The sequence below is a fragment of the Pteropus medius genome, unplaced genomic scaffold, assembly GCF_902729225.1.
Source record: "Pteropus medius unplaced genomic scaffold, Ma_sr-lr_union100, whole genome shotgun sequence".
Taxonomy (NCBI): Eukaryota; Metazoa; Chordata; class Mammalia; order Chiroptera; family Pteropodidae; genus Pteropus; species Pteropus medius.
The window spans coordinates 14,979,663-14,997,927 of record NW_024347791.1 but is presented as its reverse complement, the minus strand read 5'-3'; the positions used below and the strand labels follow the sequence as shown (position 1 = coordinate 14,997,927).

The 18,265-nt window shown below is 34.7% G+C and overlaps 1 protein-coding gene across 1 annotated transcript in view; it reads right to left on the bottom strand.

Annotated features, from left to right (window-relative positions):
- The window catches only part of CDK6 (cyclin dependent kinase 6), a 206,457-nt gene that overhangs the window by 132,120 nt on the left and 56,072 nt on the right, over nucleotides 1-18,265 (bottom strand). Inside the window, exon 3 of the mRNA XM_039878098.1 lies at nucleotides 12,984-13,119. Coding sequence (XP_039734032.1) covers nucleotides 12,984-13,119 — 136 coding nt within the window. The remainder of the gene's footprint in view (nucleotides 1-12,983; nucleotides 13,120-18,265) is intronic.

Sequence of the window (18,265 nt, the reverse complement as noted above, 5' to 3'; positions counted from 1 at the left end):
TTGGCATTATTTTCCTTGTTCCTCTCCTTTAATTGTGAACAAATGCAGGTTGGCTCTGAGTAGATAGTAGAGTATTCGTGTTATTGTAAGTGCAAGTATATGTTGTAAAGATCACTGTTAACATTTCAAATCTCAAATTAAATATCTTATTACTTCAAGAAAAACTGGAAAGACATCTGACACTCCTTCATTAAACTAATTCTGCATTCCCAATATCTTATCTATTTGTGGGCCATCTCCCTGTACAGGCCAATACAGGCTTGAAAAGAGAAACATTCCTTTTTTTTTTAGCAGACACAGATTAATGCACACGTCCTAAAAAAAAATCTTTGTTTAAGTATATTACATAATTGTTAAGTCATTTTTAACAAGAGAACTGAAAATTGATTTCATATAAATAATATTGAAAACCTAAAGATCATTAAAGAAATGCACACCAGTGCCTGCTACTGGAGTAAAATTAGGCTTGTAATTTTACTTTATTCTACATGCAGACATTAATTTAAAAGTTCACTACTCACCAGCAACTGCTCTCACTTACAATCTTATGAAATTCCTCCAAAGACCAATTATACTATTTAATGGTCAAATGCCATTAGACTAAAGAGAATAATAACAATAGTGTTAGTCAGTTTTATTAGAAAACCTATCACATTTTTTCTTAGTCTTTCAACGTTTGTCATTTTATCAATATCAGCATCAATAAATATGTACTAAATGTTTTTAATGTATATACACTGATTATTTTACAACATCTGCCCTATTGTGTGGCCCAATAGCAAAGGAAATAACTGTATTACTAATTCTTATGTTGGGCTATAATGAAGAGGTGTAGATGTAAGAACTTCAACTTTTCTGTAACAGAGGGCATTCCCCATAAAAATGACCTTTTGTCACATTATAAAAATATTAGGTTAAATCCTGTGAAAATTCCATTTTTGTAGGGCAAAAGCGGTCGACTATTAGCAATTCATATGGCTTAATATAATCGTAGTACACACTCATTTTAGACCATAAATATAAATGATCCATAATACCTCAACAGAGATAGAAACTATCAGTATTTTAGTATATTTCCTTTTACTTTTCTATATATGTATTTGAAATGTATTTCAAAATTGGGAGCATATTATATTTGAGTTTGGATCTCATCTTTCGTCAATTATTTTCAAAAATGAGGTTTTTGGAAAAATTATTATTCATTAAATGTATTTTCATAATTTATTTAATCATCTCATATCATGGTACATTCTGATTTTTAATGTACATTTCTCTGATTATTTGTGAGGTTGAATATTTCCCCCACTTATCTATCAGCCATTCTGTATATATGTATTTCTTTGTGAATTTGTCTGTTCATGTTCCTTATCCATATCCAAACTGGGTAATTTTCTTTTTCTTATTGGTTTGTAAGAGCTTTTTATATGTTAAGGATATTAAACCTCTGCCATAATTTTTGCACATATTTTATTTCTCTTTAATTTTATTTATATTTAAGTTTAAAATTTTTATAGTACAGTCTCTGAATTCTTTTATGATATCTATAGTTTTTTTCTTAGAAAATTCTTCTCTACTCCCAGATCTCATATTTCCTATATACATTTTTCTATTCATTAAGAAATTAATTGCAGCTCTCCTCATATACACATATTTTTCAAAGCTATAAAGTGTTTAGACTTTATACAAAACTATACAAGAAAGCACTTCCGTGGTATCTAAAGCTGAAAGTGCTGTCTTCAGCCTCCTAACCAGCACTAAATGTTACTAAATCAGGCCTGTTTCTAGCAAAATTTACAAGCAAACTCAGCTGTCTCTTTTCTAAGGAAAATTTCCTGCTGTACAAAGGGTTACCTCTGAACAGTATCTCCATTATTTCACCCATGACTCCATTCCTAATTTTCTGTTTTCTGGCAGCTGCTCTCTAACTGACAAATAATGTGTGTCTTTGTTTAGAGTTCCTTAAAAAAACTGTATATTCTAAATGTGGAAGAAAGCTCAATTTATTTTACTTTGAAACCTGAGAAATCAATAACATGAACCATATGTTAATTATGGAACCTGGTGATAAATAAAGTAAGAAGTCCTGTACAACTGTGGTGGCGTAAGTGATGGTAGAGTTGAAACAGAAAAGGAGAGAAGTCCTTTCTCTCAGTGTGTGATGCTTTAATAAGTCTCTCCATTTAGGAGGACACCAAAATGCAGCTCTTTTCTTAACTCGTTCTAATGTAATTTATATTTTACCTTCTTCTCAGTTCCTAAGTGTTTTTATCAAGATCTTACGCCATGATGAGATTCTTATCAAGGGCTGTTAGTAAAGAAGCAACATTTAAAACAGGTGATGTCAAAAACAAAACTTAACCAATATTTTTGTCTTTGTATGTCATTTACTTGCATTCATATAGTTTTACACTAAAGACATAAATCAACTTATCTTTCATATCTGGTTTAAATATTAAAAACTTTAGGATTACAAGATAAATTGCTATGACAACAGAGATAAACATAAGGGAACAAGAGATAGTAATGTAATGTTTCTGATATTTAGCACTCAGCATCATCACATGCTTTTAATAAAGCTACTTGTGGGGGTTTATTGTGGGTACATAAAACTCTCCTTTTTTCCTGGGACCCATTCAATCAATTACCACCAACCAATTTCATCCTTCTACTTGTACGCCATCCTTCTGACCTGGAATATATTTTCATAGGAGGGGGGCAGAAGGAAGCAGAGGCCTCATCTACAGCTTGTACACCATCTCGGTCTTAACAAACACTTCAGGTCTTCAGCTATGGGTGATGGAGACTTTCTCAGTTCCAGATTTAAACATTAAAGAGTGACATATTAGTGAAATTAAATGTCAACAAGGAGCACTTCAAGTGTTCATTCTCTACCAACCATATCCACAGAACATCTTAAATTGAGGATAACTGTTTCCAGATCAATCAGTATCTGATTACTCATTAACCTTTAATGTTGCAGTGACTGAACTTAATTCATAATGAAACCTCCTATGCTCTGTGATCCCCAATTCCCCACTATGTTCTATTTTAGCTTCCCAATCTAAAAGTGGTGAGATTGTACTAAAATAGAATGATAAACATTTCTTTGGTTTTGTCTAAGAAAGGAAAAAGAAACAAGTATGCTTAGGGACAACAGAGAGCAGTGGTAAATATAAAAATCAACAAAGCTAGTAGCTTATATTTTTAAAGGTTTAGAACCACAATGGCTTTCATAGATGAGCCTCAGAGGGAGTACCTGAATAATATGTTTGGCCACATTGGTGATGGTGCTAAAAATCTATGACTATCACCCATTTAAGGGTCATATGGTTTTGGTTCCTCATCTATAAAACAGGATTAGGAATTCTGACCAGTTACACTGGTTAAGTCTAGCAATGGTTTACTAATTTAAGACCACAGAGAACTATGAAAATATAAGTAAAATGAAACAAAAAGTATCTTTCAAGAGTTAAATCATAATGTATCGTGAATACTCTTTTTTTTTTTTTTTTTTAAAGAATAGATTTCTGGATGGCTTAAGAATTTCTAGCTTCAATTCCCATATTCCCAAGCATCTTCTCTTCAACTAACATTAATGAGCTAGCATTTTCCAATAGAACATCTTAAGGAATAAAACTTCAGTGCTTTTAAAACAAGTATATGTATGGGCAACCTCATTTGGTCTTAGATTAGAGACTTTTGAATGGCTGAGATTACCTATGCATAGACAAGCATCTCAGAATATAAGGGAGATGTTTTTAATTTCCTAGTCATGCCATACTCTCACACTGTAAGAGAGTATTTTTTTAAACTGTAGTTTCTAAAAGCATCATCAGAGGGTACTTATTAGAAACTCCCTCTTGAGATTATGTTTGGAACTGGGGAATGGGTTAAGGCAGGGCTGTCATGTTAAATGAGCACCCCAGGTGGTAGTTATGTAGGTGATTCACTGACCACACTTGGAGAAACAGAGCATCATGTTTACTTAACTTCATTAACCTTTTATTAGATGGTAACTCACTTCTGCAATTTGTTGGGTTTGTCTGTTTCCCAGGCATCCAAATTAAGGTTATCATTGTCTGATAGTAGCCAGAGTTTTTAGAGATTAGATTTATACTTGATTATTTTTAATATTCAAGGAATTTTCTTTTACTTCCTAAGACTTCAGTGTCACAGTGTGCAGATTCTTGGCATCAAGGCCCTGATTTAGATAAATGAATCTGAATTCAGGTCAAACTCTCTTCGTTTGATTTTTCACTGGAGTTAATCTTTTTGGAGAATTTTGCTCTTTGAGAGTGATGAAGAGAAAGAGGAAGAGCAAAGTGATAGTAATCACAACAAATATTTCATATGCTGGAGATATTTGATTCTCGTGACTGCTATTATGAGGTTTTCAATGCTTCGTTACCAACTGTTAGTGAAAGCACTTACTCATTCAACAAATATTTACTGGAACAAGTAATGATTTCCTTAACTGCAATGAAAAAGATTGATTAATCCCTTCCACCTTTCTTTGGAATGAGGAATAAGATATTATCTTAAATAACTGATGGATACTTTCTCTATTATTTAAAATTTAGTTATTGCAAACTGTTAGTAATTGCTCCAGTAGAACGGTGCTTTCTTAACTTCCAAACTCCATAATACACATGGGTATTTGAAATTTCTGGACAAGAATGAAAAGAATCTAAATGAATAATATAGGAGAGTACTTTCAATTAGATTTTAAAAAGTAACAACTCCTTGAAGCTGCTACTTCTCATGATGGGGTTGGAGAAGAATCTTGCATACAATGGTGAATATATGTAAATTTATGTTTAAATTTTAAAAAATGTGTAACTAGCCCAATTATCTTTTAGATATATACCCCTAAGAGATGAGAATGGGGTCAAAGATTCATAGCACCAATCAATCTCTTCACTGGACTTGGTTTCCCATCCTTTGGATAAAACATATTTAACATAAGCCAACAATGAAAGAGAACAGTTTCTGGAATTTTGTTTTCAGTACTGTAATAAAGGATAAAATGCTTTATAGTTCTAGTGGAGATCAGTTATTGGTTTTAGACTGTATCTAAACCAAACCAAGGAAATCCTTAGTTACAATATGGAAAATCTCATAGTTTCCCTGATCACCATAAAGAACTGAATGTGAGCCAAGTGGATGTGTCGAGATAAGATATTCTCACATTGTTTTCTATTATATGTGTGTGTATATATGTATATGTATGTGTATATATATGTATACACACATATACATAAAATCTATCCTTGAAAAAGTACAATTCACTTACTTCTATAATCGGAATGTTGATGCCTACATTTCAGAGTTAGACATTTCAGAGTTAGAGGGTTAATAAGGTAAGACCTAGATCAGTTACCAATGCTTGTTTAATGAGGGTCCCCTATATTCCAGACAGTATGCTAGTACTAGGGATACTGCAATAAACCAGAGGTCTGACTTCAAAGCTCTTATCTTCTAGTTAGGAAAGAAAAATGACAAACAAAAAAAATGAATGAGATAATTTCAATTCATTCTCAGAAAGAAGATAAAATAGGGCAATATGTTAAACCATCAGTAGATATGGAGCTTTAGCTGAGGTATCATGAAAATTTGATATGAGTTGGAGAATATGAAGTAGACATCCTACTCATGGGGCTTGGGAGGGAGAGACATGGAACACTGCAAAGAGAATGAACAGGAAGTACAGACAGTCTGAACTGGAAGCATGCTGGAAGAACAGAAAGATAGTAGCTGTGGCTGAAGAACAGTGAACAAGAAGAAGGGTGAAAGCAGGCAGATCAGAGTTTGGAGGGTGTAGGAAGAAAGCACTACATCATGTTGGGCTTTTGATTTTATTCCATAGGTTATAGGCAACCACTGGAGAAAAGCTTTCAGTAGGGGAATAATACTTTGATTTACATTCTAATAAGGTCCCTGAGGTTGTTTTAAAGAGGATAATCTATAAAGGGGCAGACGTGGAAGCAGCATGTTGAGTGGAAGCATCATGATTGGCTGGACTTTAGCAATGAAGATATAGAGAAGTGGATTGGGGATACCTTTGGGGGATAAGACCCAAAGTACTTGCTAATGGATTGGATGAAGACTGTGAAGAAAAGCAAGAAATCAAGAATGATTCCTAGGTTTGGGGCTCAAACAGCTGGGCAGATGGGGAAAGCCGAGTGAGGGAGATGATTCCTGGTTAATGTTATGATGAAGAGATATCAAATGGCTGGCTGCCTGTAATGCATTTAGAGGATCGGGGAGAGGTCGGGCTGGAGAATAAATGATATAAGAAGATTCTGGACTATATAACATCGCCTGGCCAGAAAGAGAAAAGGACTGAGGATAAAGCCTTGGATGTTCCAACATTTGGAGGAAGAGAGCCAGCAAGGAGGCTGTGAGCAGGAAGTTTAAGTATGTCCTAAACTTCGATGAGGCACATCTCTCGTCTACGCAGAGCTTCACCCTGCTATCTGCCACCAGGGTGATAAAGACTGGGTATATATTGCCGACAACTTTTTAATGGGCTCTATAAACAGATTCAACGCTTAAGGTGAGGAAGCATTTCCAAAGCGATTCCGACTTATTTGTTATTAGCTTGATCAAAGTGTCATTTGCCTATTTTAGTGAGTCGGCATTTATTTTAGTTAGTCAGTCTTGCAGAACTTTTAGAAAACACTTTTTTTGACCCATATTTCCTGTTACCAAAAAAAAAAAAAAAAACCAACCCAAACCACTAAATAACTCTGTTGTAGTTTATTACATACGTTTAGATAATCACATATGTGCATAAGTCTGTCTCTCTTTCTCTTGATATTTTCAGCTACTAGCAGGGCCTGGGAAGTTGCCTAAGGATTTGTTTCTGGGAGAGTCCTCAAAATCTAGGTTAAAAAGTTCTCCCTGAAGAAGTTCCCTGAGTTATGGAAAGTTACCACAGTTGTAGCACACTCATCCTTCATTTCCCCCTAAACCTGGAGCAGACTCAGCCCTGACTTACTTCCTTCGGATCATCTCTCCTATCGCAGTCAATGGCCAATTGCTTGTGCTACTTTGATTTAACCTTCTAACTACTCAGACTGGCTGCTTAACTTTTGCTTAGCAGTATATCTGATATTGCTCTTTACCCCTCCCCAAATTCTGTGTGTGTGTGTGTGTGTGTGTGTGCTGTGTGTGTGGTGGGGGAGAGCACATACGCAGGTAAGAATGAGGGTATGGATGAGGGTATGGTTTGTGTGTAAAAAAACATTTCTTTTGAATCACATTCCCTTTGAAGCTGACTTTCCACAGAAAAAAACTATAATAAAAGTTCAGATGCCTGGTTTTTTTTTTTAAAAGAATGCCTCTAAGCACAACATTTAATATACTATGAATAACATGCTTTTTATAAGGTATAATAAGGATCTAGAATACATACATAAATCGATTAAGTAAAACATTACAACACTCAATCTTGTAAAATGCTACATAAATGTATGTATGTAAAATGCTACATACGTAAATCGATTAAGTAAAACATTACAATACTCAATCTTGTAAAATGCTACATAAATGTGGAAGGTTAGTGGAACTGAGATGAGACTCTTAGGACTCAGGTTGGAAAGAGCCTAAAAGCCAGAGATTGAAGAAGCAGCTGCGGCAGAGCTATGCAGAGACTAAGAAAGCTGTGTGTGCGTGTGCGTGTGCGTGTGTGTGTCGCGTGTAGTATGGAGATGATAGGGGTGGGGCAGAGGAGGAGGCAGTGAAGGGAAGGAGAACATAAGGTCCTGAGTACCAAGAAGAAAATAAACTGGGAAACCACATGGCCTACAAGTCCTAAGAGACCCAACTGTACTATAGGAGTGAACTATCTGAAATCAAACTGCTATAAGTTGAGGCCCATCTTAAGAGTAAAAATCAACAGTGGCATGACTGACCTATGAGGCCCTCTGCACCAGAACTACGGTTATAAATACACCACTTCGCTTATTAAAATTAATTTTATTAAACAGTCCTCTCAGGCATCTTTCACACATGAACTTTCTTTTAAAATTACTTCATGTTACTATGAAAAGCAGTTTGCATTAAATATCAGGAGAGATGGGTGCATGGTTTAAAAAACATGGTCTCTGCAATTAGTCCAGCCATAATATTAGATTGAAAAAAATTTCCTTCCAGGATCCTTATCATTATTGTGGAGTATTTGTTCTTTGAAATTTTTGCCTTGTTTTTAAAATCACCTTATTATGCAACATCTGCTCTGAATTTCAAATGTGATAAACAGAGTATGAGTGTCGGTGGCAGATGGCTAATGACCAGCAGCGACAGGGCATTCAAGCCTGCCTTGTTTTCTGAGAAGCGATATTTTCATGTTAATTTGCTCTGTGTCCTGCAAAGATGAGACAAATCACCTGCTCATAATTCAAGCAAAGTGGGGACCACCAGGAGCCGAGAGGGGCCATGGCTTGCTTCCTTGAGGGGGGAGAGGAGAGAAGGCTCTGGGAGACTTTCTTCATCTGCAATACAGGGAGGACCAGTCAGTCACCCTGCATTATGTCAGCTTGAGAAAGATGAATCAGCCCCGGGCATCCCATACTGACACCAGAGCCACTGTTTACTGCAAGCAGATATTATTCATGAAAACAGATATTTCCCAGAGGCAGAAAACAGGTGCTATTAAGAGTGTGTGTCAGTCTCTGAAGTCTGGGTTTTGTAAAATAAACCTAATAGTACATTTTATCTCCTACTGAAACTATTACAACCAACAGAAATCTCTAAGAAACATCCAACTGAAGATAAAATGAAATGTAATTCAGAGAAAATGACCCACACAGACATACAAACCTTGAGCTTTTTGGCCTTCTCAAGCCCTATAGAGTTCATTTGTTATAGAGATACATAAATAAAATGTGATTTTTACTCCAAGATCGAGTCATCCAAAGAGGCCATATGGTCTTGAGCAAAAAGAACGCTGTCTTATTTTGGAGAGGCAGCTGATTTTCTGTGACCTTTCAGTGCCTTGAATTTCTACTTGTGAAATCATATAGCTAATTTTTATCAAACATGTCACATTTAGAGAATATCCGAGGAATGATACTAGGTTCTCCAAGAGTTTATAAGATAATGGAGAGGTCATTTACTAGGAAAGATAATGGACTATATAAAAAGAGGCCTATCAAATGATAGTTCAGAAAAAGAAGGCATGACATTTTGAGAACATGTAAAACATAAGATTGTACACAGGTAAGGATGTGTATCCTGCCATACAGTAGTTTTTTTTTTTTCTGGGTAGCAGTTAGAAATGAATAAGGAACAAGGCAAGGGAATTTATTTATAGTTCTTTTTGATCCTTTCTTATAGAGTGGCAGAAAAAGGCATGAAAGAGAAACAATAACAATCTGAAAGCCCTGTTTTTTTTTCTTATAAAGCCCCCATAAATAGAAGGTGCTATATAAGCACAAATATTCAAAATTTATCATGAACCCTAAAAGAAAAATAGAATCTTTAAGGTGTCAATTACTGCCTCATAGGTTTTAGCATGGAATTTCAAGAAGACAATATCAAATCTCAAATGATCAAATAAAAATTAAATAAAGACAGCACTGAATTCTTCCATAATTAAGTAGATCAAAAAATAACTTCTGAATTAGAAAGAGGACCGCAAGATATGGCAATGATAAGCCTATAAGGCAAACTTTGATATTTGTCGACTTTACAGTATAGCAGGCAATAGGCTTCTTTGTGCAAATGTTACTGTCAACATGAATGGATATACCTTAAAACATCAAGAAAAGAGATTAAAAAAGGTGATGAAAACCTCAATATGAAATATAAATAAGATGTATTTATGTGCTTATATTTTTAGAATAAGGTGTATTTTTAAATGTTGGAAAGAACCACCTATGATTTTATTTTATTCTCATGAACCTCTCTCAATGATAATTTCTAGTTCAGGACTATATCCTTAACTTACTTTACCAAAGTCTGATGTGAGCACTATGCAATCATCACAAGATTCTCTATTATAGGCTCACCCACCTATCTACCTTCACAAATACTTAGAGACTCAAGGGTGGTTTTCTGCCTTAAAAAAACAAACAAATGGTATTTAAATGCATTTGAAAAATGTTATGTGATATGTGTGAACTGGGAAAATAAGGCCATCATAGGCTCTTTTCTAACAAACAGGTTGATGAAAATGGGACTGAACACAAAGATTTTACCCCTATAACATCTAGTCAGGGACTATGGAACATCTCAGTTTTATCCAACTACTGCCCACCTAAATGCAGTTTATGTCCTGAACGTGCAGTAGACTATCTTGCATTTAGATGGGCCAACAGGGAAACAGTGCCACAGAAAACACGGTGAGAGGCAGGCAGTTGAGGAAAATTCCCTTAGCCTAAATGATCTTATATGAGATAGTTTCTTCATTTTGTTTTATATTTATTTCATGTTAAAATACTTTACATATTTATAATTATTTTGCAATACGGTATGTTCTGATATGTGCTAGACAATGTCAACAACAACATCTATGATTTTGAAGAACAGTTTAGAAAGTATTTTGGTACCATAATGTAAAGAATCAGCTGTAGATTATGTTTATTGACAAACAGCTTTTTTTCCTTACTTGAAAACACCCAACCAAACTATTTAAATAACCATAGAGAATGTGTATCCATGCTTCTGTGTGCACTTTATCTCTTCCCTTATACTTGAAGGTCCTTGAACTTATGTTCATGACTAATTCAGTTTTGTGTCACCAAAGTGCCTAGTACAGAACTCTCCCTATAAATATTCAGTTAATATCTGTATAAGTATATTCGGAAAAACTCTTATCACAACAAAGAATTCTATACAAAGAATCCAATCTGTGTTCCCAATGGGTTGTTCATAATAACAACATTTTCTTGATATAGTTGAGACTTCTCATGAATAAGCCTACACGATAACGAAATATTTCTGTTATCTGGTTGTGTGCTTCAATTAACCAGAACCTCAACTAGCCAGAACTCTCCACTTAGCAGATGTTTGTCCTGCATACCAATTCTTAAAAAGAAGTCAATCACAGAAACAAAAGATATGTGTTCATTAAAAACAAATTTGTATCAATTACACATTCAGCTTAAAACCACCCATTTGATAGTATTCTAGTGCTTTTAAACGATTATTCATGTTTTAAATAATGACCTTAAAAGACCACAGATGTTCAAATTACCAAAAAAAAAAAACAACCAAAACCCTTATATTTAATAAGAAAGAAAAACAGATAGCATAGTTCAGAAAGTTTTTAAAAATTAAGGATGAAGACAAAAAGGAAGAGAGATGCAGAACAAGTGCTATAAGAAAGATGAGATTACATCCAGCTGTAAAAGTCGATCAAATGATATCTAGGGTGAGCTTTGGAAAAAATTAAGCAGATGGTTATGGGCAGGAAAGCAGAGAAATGGCAATGAAAAGGAGCTCTACAGAGGTTAGGAAATTATGAACCACACTAAAAGAACGTGGATTGGTCCAATTTGGCCAGAAAATAAGAGTACATGAAAAGGGGCTATGCCCTGTCCAGCATGCTGAACGTGGGGGTCTGGACGAACTCATAGAGGAGAGAACTGAAGCCATAGGACTGGAACAGAATTTAAAGGAAAAAAGATGCTGAGATAGAGCTGATAATTAGAAATACCTACACTTAAAGGGATTTAATGAACTTGAAAACTGCTCAGGAAGAAATGAGACCATTACTGAGGACATTTCCTTTTATAAAAGGCAGATGGGGGAAAATAAAGTCTATATTAGTCTAAAGCCAAAGGAATAAATCATTCAACATGTCAAGTTCTAAATGTATCTGTATCTAGCTATCGCTAAAAGACATTTTCTACTCTGTTCAGAAAAATAAACTATTTTCAGCTATTCACTCCTATCTAAAATGATGATGGATTCTTTTTAAATGTTTTATTTTTGTATTTTTCAATCAGCTGACATTCAATATTACTTTATCTTAATTTTAGGTGTACAGCATAGTGGTTAGACATTTACATAATTTATGAAGTAATCCTCCCAATAAGTCTAGTACCCACTAGGCACCATATATAGTTATTACAATATTATTGACTATATTTCCTATGCTGCACTTTACATCCCTGACTATTTTGTAACTATTAATTTGTACCACTTACTCCCTTCACCTTTTTCTCCTAGCTCTCCAACCCCATCCCATCTGGAGACTGATGCTCAATTCTATAACTCATTTCTAAATTATGAATGATAAAGTAAGGAGTCTGCTTAATTAAGTCAACTAATTCACAAAAACAAAAGGGTCTTCATGACAATCTGCACATGACGTGCATAGATCTAAAAGATCTACTAGGAAATTCAATTAAGCAGGATGGAAGTAAGACCAAGAAAATTTTATAAGTAGCTTTTACATTAGATTTAAAGGAAGAAAGAACGCCTAGTGAGTACACTGTTATCTAGCCTGCTGACCTCCTTATCTTTGAATCCCAAGAGTCTGGGATTGTTCCTGGCATTTAGGCTTTCTACAAATGTTTTATGAATGAGAAAAAAATGGAGAAAGAAGGGCCTAACAACCAGTATTTCAGACTTACATAGCATAGCTACTTCCTGGAGTCAGTATACAATTACAATATTTAATACGCTCATGAATAATGTTTCAAATTATATCTCCAGAGTCCATGAACCATCAGAAAAAGACTGAGTTGTATTTACTACACTATACTTTCCAAAGTTAGAGCCATATAATGTACAAGTAGATATTTTTCAATAAATGTATTAGAATGAAAGGGTTTATCCACTGAGCCCTAAAATTAATGAACTAGGATATGTTCCATTCTGTAAACATTCACTTAGTTATATTAGATATACTTACCTATATATTGAGTTACAAAAGCTTTAATTCTGCAAATTTTCATAAAGAAAGAATGCCATTGATTAATAGACTATAATAGTGTGACTGTCTGACCAGGCAGAAAGATGATTCTTAGTACCTTTATGGTTTCAGTGGGCACTCCAGGCTCTGGGACTTTATCCAAATAAGTGGTCAAGTCTTGATCAACATGTTCAAACACTAATGTTAGTTTGGTTTCTCTGTCTGTTCGTGACACTGTACACACATCGAATAACCTAAAAGAAAAAAGAAAGAGATATTAAGTAACTGGTAGTAAGCAAAGAAGTAACCTGTACATCTTACACATACCCCTATTTGATCAAATAGAAAAAAAAAAAAAAGGCCAGTGTTGACCATTCCTTGTGATAATATGTAAGGATACCTAATGAGATCTGACACTTTAATATTAATATAAAAGTTCAGGAGAGGAGCACTTGATTAAGTGGTGACAAATGCATAGTAGCCAAGAGAAAGCAACAGGCTGGAGCATGAAAATATCTCCTTGGAGAGTCTCCTTAGTTAAGACCTTAGGCAGAACTTGCTGATGGAGATAGTTTCAAAAGCTGCAGCCTAGGAAAAATATGGTTCTTAGCTCGCAGTTCAAGAATTATTAAAGAGACAGACTGAGCATTCTTTGGAGATGCTGGACTGTGCAATGAAGTTTTTCCTGGAATTTAAGGTGTTATAATCATGCCTGTGAAAATAAGTATGGTGGAAAACGGAGAAGTTTGGTTTATTTTTAAGAGAGCCTTCTCATCCTGATGAATCAAATAACTTCCCTGGAAAGGACATAAATTCTTTGTTTTAAAATTCTAGATATCATGCTAATCAACACTGAAATTTAAACTTTTTTTGGGAGAAGGGAGTAAAATTGCATTGGTAAACTATATCACCCTTAAATGATAAAAACAGACTAACAAATTTAATAATTAAGTTTGGATGGGTGAATTCAATATCTTCCATAAATCCCACAACTAGTTCAAAATTTAAGTTTTAAAAACAAAGCCTTTAGCAATAAAAAAATGTTCAAGCCAAAGGACAAATTTTCCTTTAATTTCAACCACACATACATAGCACACTATCTGGTACATCAGATACTCAACTAAACATTTGAAGAATTAAACAAATCACCCATAAGCCTATTTCTTGAAAAATGTAATATAAATGCTAAGAAAAGGCTAATAAAATACTATTCATATTGTTTTTTTTCCATTTTAAAAAATTTAATAATGCTGTCTTCAAAGAGACTAAATATAAATGAGCATACAACCCAATTACTAAAATGCAGGGTTGACTCTCAATTATCCACTTTGTATATTACCGTTGTTAAAGTTTTAATGCTTAGATGGTTCACCATGCCACCCTACTGTATTGCTGGGCTATATGAGGCCCACAACATTTGGTACTTCTCTGTGAATCTAAACTAAAATTTAATAAAAGAAACCAAAGAACACTATAATTAAGTTAAATCTGCTGGGGGAGAACCATCACCACCACCAACCACACACACTTCACAGCCAGATCCAAAATACGTTTTAATTATGGGTGGTTTGGGGTGAGTTCTACAACTCCATTAAAATCGGTTAAGGTCAGCTGAATTTCTTCCTCACATTTATTTCCAAATATTCTGATTGCTAAAGTTTTTATCATCTACTTCTAAAGTTAATTTTATCTAAATGCCAAAGTCTTCCAATGTTACTAATGTGACTTATTCCGGAAAATTATTCTGATAAAATAAAAATTCCTAATTAATAAATTCATTAAAGACAGTGCCATAAATCATAAGTGCCATACTATGAAAAATATGATTGCTATTATGAACGGATTTGACACCTGGGATGTTTATCAAAACAACTGTTTCAATTTGGTAATTTGAGGTAACTACCATTAATTCATGGACTCCTGGGAACCACCTTCTTTCCATTAAACCCACATTCTTTACTGCTTCATTTTTCTTCCTTTTGAAGAAAAAGGATTTCCATAATCACCAAGCTTCTATTTGTTGCTTCTACTTTTGAAATAAAATAAAACAGCAATGAATCAAAAATTGTATGTACTAAAATGAAGAATGAACATGGGAACTGTACCATTACAGCTGTGCTTCTTAAACATTACTTTTCATTTTAATACATTTCCTTAATAAAAAATATAGTATATATCGTCGCCTCAAGTCAACAAAGATTTTAGTAACCCCAGCTCTTATTGCACTTATAGATTGTAATATGTAAGACATTTTAGTATTTTCCAAAAGGAAAACAAAATTTTGATCAGGACATAACTGGAGAATGAAGTGATCATAAAACAGTACTGAACAAAAGTCACTTGCTCTCAAACCGTTGTCAGTTACCTAACAGCCGTGGCAGAATGTTATGTTGCTTCATAACTCATGAAACTGTTTTCAAACACTCTTTGTATGACACAATTCAAGAATAACATCTAACCCACCCAAGATATTTTCCTTACAGTTATATCACTCTCTTTAAAATATTAAGACTCACTGATACCACTCGTAGCAGCTGGGCTCTACGTGAGATATGCATAGCTGAGCCACTGCTAACTGTTCTAAATATTAAACCTTTTTGAGAAAGGCCCTAATTTTGAATGGCAATTTTTAAAAAGTGGAATTTTAAAAGAGATGAGTCACAGTGTATAGAGTAGAACATTCTTATATGACTTTTAATGTATATAATTACATGTTTTTTAGGCAATGAAGAGAATGGTATTGGGTAGAAGTGTCTCATGCTGGTTTTCAAGGAGATAATCCTTTTTATTTTTTTTAAGGTGCCATTATTAATTTAATTTGAGAAATGGAGCATATTATGTTCTCCTCCCAATTTCACAAGTGACATTGAGGGAAGTAAAAGTCCTAGGAGGACCTTTTTTGGTTCCAATGCTGGGTATCAACATCCTGTAGAACCAGTCCTCCACAGAAGACATTTTGGGAAATATTACTCTACACTAAAATATGAAATTTGGTCTGACTTAATTATTTAGTAAACATTATCATAGTAAAAATTAAGGTATATTAGTCATAAAGGGTAGAAAATGCATTTGAATCAACAGCTATAAATTTTAATCATAAGAATTTTAGAACATAATCTATATGAATGCTTTTTCATCGACAATGACTCCCTCTGGAATTACCCCAAGTCAAATAATAGTCACTTGGTGGGCAATAAAGAGAAGATAGATGTAAGTCTCACGTAAAGTAACTGAGCTAAAAAAGAACTGGAATCCCTGATATTTGGCAGGAAGTTGACAATCTGTAATATATTTATGTAAATCAATGAGGAATGTGACCAGGTTGCCTATAACCCCTACACTTGAAAAACAAAAGAGCCAGACAGGTCTGAACAGCTGAACATAAACACTGGAAAATAACTTCATTGTATGATTTATTGTGTTGACCAACATCTTAAGACTTTTTTTAAACTTTTTTTTTTGTTGCTATTTTAGTAAACTGACAAAAATACCATTTCAATGATTGCTTGACTGCAGTTCCATGAGAGAAATATAATCACACTGTGTTGAATATGAACAAAATATCTCAGATTACTTTTAGAGGAAATGAAAACTACCATTCAATATTTATTTATCAGAGTTAACTTAATGTGACCTGAGTGAATGCTCAAAAAGTAGAAGTGAAAAGTGGTTTTCAGCACTCACTGAGTCTATGAATCCAGTTTGCTGTGCTAACTGCAATCCAAAAAAGGCAGATAGGGCGTTATCATTTCACAATTAAGTCAGCCAAGCCCTCACTCTCCCATAAAGTAAGTTCTCTCTGTCTCTTTTGTCCTGACCCCCCAGCTGCAGGGCAGAGAGCAAGTACTGTGGTCCAGCACAGCACTCAGCTTTCCAGCTGTCCCAGTGATGTAATTATCTCATAACAAAATATCTCCATGAATTAACTCTGTATCCTACTCACTGTAATTCTTAATGACTGCTTCCTGTTCATGTTCTCCATTTAACTTGCTATTCTGGATCTACTGCGTAGGCAAGTTGTCTTCATCTAATGGACGGGATTATATCTGGTAGGTTTGAGATTTCCAAAGATTATAATTCACAAAGGTCTCCCAAACAACCTGCTTTGTAAACACAAGTCCTGCCTTTCTAGTGTAGTTATAATAAGTGGGAAATTTGCATTATATGCTGTGATTAAATTTTAACCTGTCACAGGAAGTTCAATGAGGATTTTTCCTGTAACATTTTTTCCATACTCATGAATGTTTAGACATCAAATAGTTCAAGAACTCTAAGATGTCTGGCACAGCTGCCTAAGGGCACTAAACAAAATTTTATCTGAACTACAACTAGCCTTTAGAATTGAGAAAAAAATTTTTTTAATCTCTAATCTCTTCCTCTATAGCCCATGAAGCACATTCTGTGACTATAGCTTGCATGCACCAGATTTATGTTCACACATCCCACTAGCTCTATACTACTGGATACTGGCCAGTGTTCTCCTTTTGCTCATTAAATATGGACTGGGCGTGCACTTATTCTCAACCGACACTGGATGGTGTAACTGCAGAAGTACTTGCCTCCGACAATAATGAGCATGCTGCTAGAAGGAAATCACCTTTTCAGCAGCATCCATAGACATTCATCAGTACCTACCACTGTACTTGGTTTTCTAGATTCCGACAGATCTAAGGTAGGTACTGTCTTTGAGAGCTTTTCTAATTGGAGGAGAGAAGAATGACATGTAAAATGATAAGTAATGATATATGGGTATGTATTAATTCCAAATAAATTTTATAGACAGTATATAAAACTTTATATATCACATCAGAGTAAATTCCTTCTATACCCTATTACATTATACATCTGTGGTGACTGCCTTTCCAACATCCATTTCTTCTTTGGGAAACCATATTCTCATTTCCTGTTGAGGAACCACTCCTACCCTATACTCAGGCAATATGGTTTTGAGACCATGGGTGCAGCATGGCATGTAACTTATCCCGGACAAACAGTGACAATGACTAACTCAGGGATGAACAGGACCATGAGAATCAGTCCCAAAAATTTTACTAGAACTTCTGGGAAAGTAGAGCCCTCTTTACTATGGGATTACCAGCAGCTAATGGTTGTCTTTGCCACCATTTTAGTGAGCCTACCATGGCACATGCAGCCAACACCGACAGAATCAGAGAAGAGAGATGATAGGCAAGAGATTCTGGATGACGTTGTTTAAGCACCTGGACCCGCTTGTGGCCCACTTGCCCCTGGATTTATCAGTTATGTGAGTCAGTAATGTCGCTTTCGTGCTTGCCCAGTTTGAGATGGGTTTTTATTACTTACAACAAAAAATAGTCCTAAGACATCTATTAAAATTTTGAAATGATTAAATGACTTTGAAACATCAGTATTTGACCTCGA